The following is a 9,193-nucleotide window of genomic DNA, read 5'->3' on the forward strand; positions in this document are numbered from 1 at the left end:
ACCCATCCAGATGCCTTTTAAATGTTGTAATTGTACCAGCCCCCGCCACCTCCTCTGGCAACTCATTCTGCACATTCACCACCCTCTGTATGTAAACGTTGCTTCTTATATCCCTTTTAAATCTATCCCCCCTCACCTTAAACCTAAGCCCGTCTAGTTTGGGACTCTCCTACCCTGTGGGAAAAGACCTTGTCTATTCACCATATCCATGCCCCTCATGCTTTTATAAACTTCTGCAAGGTCACCCCTCAGCCTCCGACGCTTCAGACAAAACAGCACAGCATGTTTAGTTCTCCCTACTGCTCAAACACTCCAACTCTGACAATATCCTTGTTAATCTTTTCCAAATTCTTTCAAGTTGCACAACGTCCTTCCTATAACAGGGAGACCAGAATCACGCGCAGTATTCCAAAAGTGACCTAATCAATGTCCTGTGCAGCGGTTACAGACTTTCTTGTTATAGCCCTTCGGCCCATCGACTCTGTTCTAGTCAAAAGCATAACCACCTAACTATTTTAATCCCATTTCTCAGCACATGGCCCATGGCCTTGCATGCTTTGACATCACAAGTGTTCACCTAAATGCTTCTTCAATTTAATGAGAGTTCCTGCCTCTACCACCATTACAGGCAGTGAGTTCCATATTCTCCAACACCATCTGAGTGAAAAAGTTTTTCCTCACATCCATTCCCTCCCCTTACCTTAAATCTATGTCACTTGGTAATTGACTTCTGATATCAGTGAAAGGTTTCTTCTTGCGTTTCCTATCAATGCCCCTCTAATTTTATACACCTCAGTCATCTTCCATCTCCCCCCGCCCCCAACAATATCTTTTGTTCTAAGAAGAACAACTCAGTCTGCCCAATCTCTCTTCACAAATGAGTCAAACCAGCGAATCTCTTGTTGCAAAAACAGAAGTTGCTGGAAAAGGTCAGCAGATCTGGCAGCTTCTGTGAAGAAAAAAATCAGAGTTAACGTTTCAGGTCCAGTTGCCCTTCCTCAGAATTGCACTTTGCACTGTCCCTAGTGGTGCCATACCCCTCCTATAACGTGGGTCTCCGAACTGCACACAATTCTCTAGCTTTGTTAACCTCAACAATATTTTATGCAGTTCCAGCCTCACTGACCCTGCTTCCTGTCGGCTAATAAGGGCAAGTAACCCCACATACTCTCATATGTTGTTTCCAAAACCTGTCTTTTGCAGATGACAACGGGGCGTTGAGGCTGACGAACGGTGGAAGCCGCTGTGATGGACGCGTGGAGATTTATCACCAAGGTGCATGGGGTGAAGTGCAGGATAGTGCCTGGAGCCTGAACGATGCCACCGTGGTCTGCAGACAGCTGGGCTGCGGCAAAGCATTAGCTGCTTACAATTCATCGAAGTACGGTGGCGAGAGTGAAGGCCCTGTGTGGGGGTATGGTGTCGAGTGTGGAGGAGATGAGACGCACCTCCTGAACTGCAGTTCCTTCGCATTGAACCCGTCAGTCACCCACAGCGGAGGAGTGGGCGTGCTGTGCTCAGGTGAAGAGATAGTCCTTTTTATTAATGGAAATCTTGTGGGAGAATTAGCCATTTTTATAAAGGTACAGTGTTAAAAGCTGAGTAGGAAAAAAACAAGGATAGAAGAAGACAATCGAGGCGTTTCACTTTCAGCACATTCACCTCACTGTGTAAGTGAACCATAGAAATAAATTCATAGCTCAATCGTGCCTTTGCTCGTCAAATAAAATCAGCCACCTCACCATTCTACTTCCATTTTCCGGCCTTGAATACCTTGACGTGTCTGAAAGACAGAAATGCCGAGCTCCAAGCATCCGAAGAATACTCTCCCCTTTCTTTACCAGGCAATCAACTCTTTCCAGGTATACGTCTTGTGACAGTTAAAGAAGGATTGTTAACACAACGAGTAACGGTATGACCATGGGGACTGGGCTGGAATGCTGCCAGGGCAGATGGTGAACTTTGAATTTTATTATTTAAAAAAAGACTCCTGAATTTACCATCGAATAGTGACCATGTAACCACAGTGAATTATTGAGTCTCCCCATCTGCTTCACTAATATCCTTGAGGGGAGTATGTCTGCCGTTTTCATTTAGTCTGACCTACATGTGACTCCAGAATCACACACAGCGATCTGGTTGACTCTTAACTGGCTTCTGGGGTGTCCTTACAAGCCAGACCACCGAAGGGCAATGATAGGTGTGAAACAAACGGGTTTGAAACAAACAAAGGGAAACATCAGCGACACCCACATCCTTAGGAAGTACATAAGTGAAAACGGAACACATATTTTGCCCAGATGTTGTGGAAAAGGTTTTATTATATTCTGCATCAATGCCGTGCATGGGGCTTTATGTCCTGTGTTGGTAAAAGTGTCAGTACGTTTCACATCAAATTAGAAACATGTCCTGTGATAGAAACAATGCAGTTTGCATCATGCAAGGTAAAATAACGGGCAGATATTAATCAGTTTGCCGCAAGACTGCTGAAAACATTTCAGGACAGACACTCTGGTCGATGGGAAATCAAAATTGACAGTTACAAGAGCCGCCTTTATGGTTCATTTTATCAATTAAAGTAAATCTCAGATAGTCATGTGTGGGAACACACTTCTCGATATTTACACACGTGTAAAGGTTAAGTCAAAGTAGTGTAATTTTGTTTATTCTTTCATGGAGTTGAGGGCATCCCTGATTGGACTAATATTTATTGCCCCTTGTGAGTCAACCACGTGGGCCAGAACGAGCGAAGATAGACAGTTTCCTTCCCTACAGGACATGAGTGAAAATAAATTGACCATTACGACGATCTGCAGCGATGAGTTTTAGACCAGCGTCTAGTTGCACATTTATATCAATACAAAGTTCACAATTTGTTCTGCAGAGGATTTGAACCAAGTCCCCAAGAACATTAATCCTGGGTCTATGAGATTACACTGACTATACCACTAGCCCACTGCTAACCCCTAATCGCTGCCCTGTAGATTCTTATATCTATCAGAAGCTTAGTGAAAAGACAGCTGACAACCTCAATGGGCAGTTTACTGTGTGCTAAGGTAATTCAGGTGAGTTTGCACTTGCTGATTAATCCTCGTGAATCGTTGTGGAACAGATCACGTCCAGATGAGGCTGTCCGATGGCGGAGGTCCCTGTGCTGGCCGAGTGGAGGTTTATTACAGAGGCACCTGGGGTTCAGTTTGTGACGATTCCTGGGACCTGACTGACGCTAACGTGGTTTGCCGACAGCTCGGCTGTGGAACTGCGTTGAATGTGACCCTTCTTGCTTCTTGTGGACGGGCCACGGGATCAATCTGGTTGGATGAGGTGGAGTGTTCAGGGAATGAATCATCTCTCAGACACTGTTCAGCAGCACCGTGGGGTCAACACAACTGTAACCATAAGGAGGATGTAAGGATCATATGTTCTGGTAAGCTGTCTCTCATTTCTTTCACACAAACACTTGGAATGGGAGACATTCCGCTGAATTATATCAGAACAGTGCATGCACAGAATATTCCGCTCAGATCACCAACATTATAATTATTCTGCACATAAGTATCACCCCCCAGCAATTCAGCTGAACTTATCTCCATATCCACCTTTGTACTTCTTCGTGTACGTATCCAGCTTCATTGTAACACATCAGTACGATTGTGTCTCCAAGATTCCCAACTATTCTCAGTCTCCGGGTAAAGAGCAAGAACAAAACCGGAATTTCTATCCTGGATGTGTCTATCAGTGACCTATAAGCTTTATTGTCCGTCACCAATTTGTGAGTCATTACTGTGTCTGTGCAACTCAATGCCTTTTTGCTTGTGCTGTCTCAGTCATGATTGAAGTTTATCATTTATGGAGTATTCTTGTAAATCTTGTCTGCATCCTCTAAGTGTTGACATGGAGGCCGGGTGAGTGTCTTTTAAAGGTTTACTAAAATTTCTGACTCCTTCCTAAAGCGTTTTGAAACGTACTCTTTAATTTTGAAAAAGAAACTCAAATTTCCAGGTAACATAACAGCTAGAAGAAAGCACATTGTACAGGGAGTTGGTGAGACCACACTTGGAATATTGAGTGCAATTTTGGTATCCTTTTCTGATGAAGGATGCTGTTGCTCTCGAGGGAGCGCAGTGAAAGTTTACCAGGCTGATTCTGGGGATGACAGGTCTGACGTATGAAGAGAGATTGACTAGGTTCGGATAGTTTTCACCAGAGTTCAGACGAATGAGGGGGGGATCTCATAGAAACTTATAAAATTTTAACAGGACTGTACAGGGTAGATGCAGGGAGGATGTTCCCAATGGTGGCTGTGTTCAGAACCAGGGGTCACAGTCTGAGAATTCGGGGTAGGTGATTTATAACGGAGTTGAGGAGACATTTCATCACCCAAAGAGAGGTGAGCCTGTGGAATTCATTACCACAGGAAGTAGTTTTTGCCAAAACATTGAATGCATTCAAGAGGCGACCAGATATAGCACTTGTGGCGAGTGTGAGCAAAGGTTATGGGGAGAAAGTAGGATTATGCTATTAAGTTGGACGATCAGCCATGATCATGAAGAATGACGGAGCAGGCTCAACGGGCCGAATGGCCTGCTCCTATCTTCTATGTTTCTATGCTTGTACAACGTAAAGATGCCTATTTTCAAGGAGAATTCGCCTCTTAATTCTTCCCACCAAAACTGATCACTTTAGACTCATCGCCATGAAAATGCATTCCACACTTGCAAGCCCATACCACCATTGATGAGTACGCCTCATTTTTCTGTCTGGCCTCCCGAGGGTGAATGATACTCCTGAATGTGTTACCACTTTTAATTTTTTAGAAGCCACTTCTAGGTCTGAAGTATCTGTGGTGAATATAAATGGTTTGTGTACAATTGCACCTCTCCCGCACCCCCCCACCACCTCACCAGTCCCAGTGAGCACCACTTCCCATCTTCTCTTATTCCAGGCTAATGTCTGTTTTGCACACATTTTTGATCCATCCATAGCCTGATTTCGCGTTCACACGTTCCCACTACAGTGTCGTTTTCAAAGATTGGAGGGTTTTTGTTTGTTTTGGGGAAAATATGCACCATGCATTACATTCCTCAATGCTAGAACTCCTGTCAATTTTTTATACAGTTGAACAAATTAGATCATTTGTAATGTTCGCTCCTGATTTCTCGACCTGCTCTGTGTCCCTGGTAGACATCTCTCGAGGTGTCGGGACCTGAACCTGATCCAGAGATAGGGGCACTACCACTTTAGGCATACTGACACTGGTATCCGTAGGGAGTCTCCATTCCAACTATTGACACTGACTGAGACTGCATAGATTTTGAGATCAGACACTTGCAGAGCAGGCTGGCCAGAGGCTGTTTGTTGCTGTCAGGTAGGACCCCTGACCATCAGTTGTTGTTATAGTGTGTGGATACCCCTTACCATCAGTTGTTGTGTTGTCAATAGCCTTGGCCATCAGTTGTTATTGTTGTGTTGGGATACCCCTCACTGTCAGTTGTTGTTGTAGTATGTGGATATCTCTCACCATCAGCTGTTTTGTGTTGATAGCACTGACAGTCAGTACTTGTAATGTTGATAGCCCTGAAAGTAAGTAGTTGTTGTAGTGTTGATAGCACCGACAAACAGTTGTTGTTGTAGTGTGTGGATACCCCTTACCATCAGTTGTTACTGTATTGTTAATAGTCCCAACCATCAGCTGTTGTTGTGTAACATGGTTATGGCTGACTGGCAGTTGTTATTGCAGTGTGCGGACACCCCTGACCCTCAATTATTCTCGGCAACATATTCTTAATTCTGCAGTTCCATTGATATGTGTCTGGGTGAGGTGAGATTTGAGCCCAAGCTTCCTGATCTAGAGGTGGGAAACACTCTCACCCCTTCCCCAAAGCCCACACCTAGAGTTTAGCTGTGTTCTCTTGTTTGTTTGTTTTTGAGTAACTTCTCTGCCAATGACCAGAATCAATGGTCATAATGGAGGCAACAAGTACCAGCCTGTGCCATGGGGACAGGAACGTGGGATGCCAAGTTAAACATCTGGATTTGTCCCTTTCTGTTTCATTGACAGGACACAAGCAGCTGCGGCTTGCGGATGGACAGCATCGTTGTGAGGGCAGAGTGGAAGTGTTCTACAATGGCTCTTGGGGAACAGTGTGCTCCGAAAACATGGAAGACGCTGAGGCGGAAGTGATCTGTAAACAGTTACAGTGTGGCCAACTCGCTTCATTATATCACAATGCCCAGAAATTTGGAGCAGGATCCGGGCCTATTTGGCTCGACGAAGTGGCGTGTGTTTCACATGAGTTGACCCTTTGGCAGTGCCAGTCCAACCCCTGGCGTGTACACAACTGTGATCACTGGGAAGATGTGGGCGTTGTCTGCACAGGTAACGTGAGGATCCTTTCAATGCGCGGCTGTCATCTCAAACATGGGCGTCCAACATTGTTAGCCTGTTTCTCTTCTGAACAGGGTACGATGAAACGACGGAGCAGACTCACAGTTCAAAGGATTGTGCTTCCCGGCCAGGTCTGTACTCTTCCTTATCATTACGGGCTACACCTGACGTTTGCATGGCTTTTCTCTGTAGTATTATCCATTTAGAATATAAAACAGCATAGCCTAGGAACAGTCCCTTCAGCCCATCATACGGGACCGAATATGACGCCAAGTTAAACTAATTCTGAGCTCTTGGGAAACTAATTCTGACGAGAGGTTAATTCTGACTTCTCGTCACAGATGCTACCAGACTTGCTGAGCTTTCCCAACATTTTTTGTTCTTGTTTCTGATTTACAGCATCTGCAGTTCCTTCAGTTGTTAAACTAATCCCTTCTGCCCGTCCTTGGTTCATATCCCTCCATTCCTTGCATATTCATGTTGTTATCTAAAAGCCCTTTAAACGATCCTATCATATCTGCCTCCACCACCACGCCTGACAGCGTGTTCCAGATTCCTACCACTCTCTGTGTAAAAAACTTGTCCCTCACGTCTTCTTTGAACTATCCCCCTCGCCCCTTAAATGCATACCTTCCAATATTAGACATTTCAACTCTGAGAAAAAGATTCTGACCAACAACCCCATCTATGCACCTCACAATTTTATAAACTTCTATTAGGTGTCCCCTCAGCCTTCGCTGCTCCAGAGAAAACAATCCGAGTTTTTCTAGCCTTGTTTTGTAGTTCATACCCTCTAATCCAGGCAGCATCACTGTCATTTAATCGAATTATTGTTGACAGGTCCAGGAGACAGGTTGCGCCTTGTTGGAGGTAACAGTAAGTGTTCAGGCCGAGTGGAGGCACTGTACGATGGTACCTGGGGCACGATGTGTGATGATTCTTGGGATATGAACGATGCAGCTGTTGTCTGCCGACAGCTGGGATGTGGAGCCCCTCTCCTGGCGCCAGCAGGTGCTTATTTTGCCCACGGCACTGGCCCAATCTGGCTTGATGAGGTGAAGTGCATAGGGATCGAATCTGTTCTGTCTGCCTGTCCTTCCTCATTGTCGGCTCAAATCGACTGTACTCACAAGGAAGATGCCAGTGTGATCTGTTCCGGTAAGGGTCGAGTGATGGTTTATCCTTGTTTAGTTAATGCAACTCACAGATTTTGAAAATGAAGAACTGTTGTCTTTCTGAACCAATATCCTAATATGTGATTCCCTTTATTTCAATTCCACAGACCCAGATTTGTCACCGACATCAGCTCCACCCACAACTGCAGGTACTTATTATTAAACGCTGTTGCATTATTAAGCATCCATCTTAATATTGTGGAGTATTTTCTCAGGGTTTGGGACTTGGGGAGAGGAATTTCTACGAGACTGTGAACAGAGGGTTTGCTATTATTAACAGTTCTCTTTGGTTTGTTGATCTTTGAGGATGCAATGAGCGATTGCAGAGACATGGAAGCATCCAATAAGTACAGTAAAGTTTAAAAATAAAGTAGAGGCTGAAGATCTAAAGCAAACAAGCAAAAAGATAACAGAAATTGCTGGAATAGCTCAGTGTGTCTGAGCAGCATCTTTGGAGAGAGAAACATAGCTAACGTTTCAAGTCCAGTGACCCTTCGTCAGGACAGGTAGCAGCTAGGATTAGGTGCTATTTAAGCTAAAGACAGGTGGTAGTGAAAGTGATAGGTGGATAGGTGGAGAAGGAAAGAGAAAGAGGGAAAGTGAAACAGAAAGAGAGAGACAGGGAGAGAGAGGGAGAAGAGACAGACAGGAAAAGCAGGCAGACAAAGGGATAATTGATGGTAAGCCAGAGAAGAAGAGGAGCTCAATGGTTGATAATGGGGATTATGAGTAGGTGAAAACGGGTTGGCTTTGCTGAAAGTAACCCATTTAATCACATAAATTAGGGCTGTAGGGGTGAGCAACTGACATGCGAAAAGGCCCTACAATTATTTAACTCGATATTGAGTCCTGAAGGCTGAAGGGTCCCCAAGCATAAAATGAGATGGTGTTCGTTCAGCCTTAATTGAGCCTCGTTGAAGGACTGTAGCAGACCTGACACAAAAATATTGACATGGGACACGTCCTTTACCCATGCCCACATCCCAGGTTCTGGGATGAAATGAACAAAAACAAATTTGCAGGAAAAGCTCAGCAGGTCATGCAGCATCACAGATGCTGCCAGACCTGCTGAGCTTTTGCAGCAAATTTGATTTTGTTCCTGATTTACAGCATCCGCAGCTCCTTTGGTTTTTATCTGGGATGAAATGGGTCACTTTCAGCACAGCCAACCCTCCTTATCCACCCCATTATTACTTATTGAGCTTCTCTTCCTCCCTGACTTACCGTCAAAAATCCCTTTGTCTGCTTACATTTCCTCTCTCTATCTCTCTCACGCGCTCTCTCTCCCCCTCTCACACATACTCTGTTCCTCTCTCTCTCTCTCTCTCTCACACACACACACACACACACACACAGAGTCTCTCTCTCTCTCTCTGTCTCTCTCTTTCTCTGACATACACAGACACGGACACACACACACACAGACACGCATAGACACACACACATGCACAGAGTCTCTCTAGCTCTCTCCCTCTCTCTACAGCCCCCTCCTTTTTACCATTAACATTCCCTTTTGGCTGTGTAACCTTCTCTCTCTCTCTCTCTCTCCACCCCCTCCCTCCCTCTCTCTCTCTCTCTCTCTCTCTATCTATCTATCTATCTATCTATCTATCTATCTATCTATCTATCT

At 44.8% G+C, this 9,193-nt stretch overlaps 1 protein-coding gene across 1 annotated transcript in view; it reads left to right on the forward strand.

Moving 5' to 3' along the window:
- The first annotated feature begins 2,404 nt into the window (after positions 1 to 2,404).
- Positions 2,405 to 9,193, forward strand: part of LOC109937859 (deleted in malignant brain tumors 1 protein-like) — a 49,618-nt gene continuing 42,829 nt past the window's right edge. Inside the window, exons 1-5 of the mRNA XM_048619053.1 lie at positions 2,405 to 2,444; positions 3,113 to 3,427; positions 6,062 to 6,379; positions 6,463 to 6,519; positions 7,229 to 7,546. Of these exons, the coding sequence (XP_048475010.1) occupies positions 2,405 to 2,444; positions 3,113 to 3,427; positions 6,062 to 6,379; positions 6,463 to 6,519; positions 7,229 to 7,546 (1,048 nt within the window). The remainder of the gene's footprint in view (positions 2,445 to 3,112; positions 3,428 to 6,061; positions 6,380 to 6,462; positions 6,520 to 7,228; positions 7,547 to 9,193) is intronic.

Source organism: Rhincodon typus, chromosome 42 (genome assembly GCF_021869965.1).
Source record: "Rhincodon typus isolate 14 chromosome 42, sRhiTyp1.1, whole genome shotgun sequence".
Lineage (NCBI taxonomy): Eukaryota > Metazoa > Chordata > Chondrichthyes > Orectolobiformes > Rhincodontidae > Rhincodon > Rhincodon typus.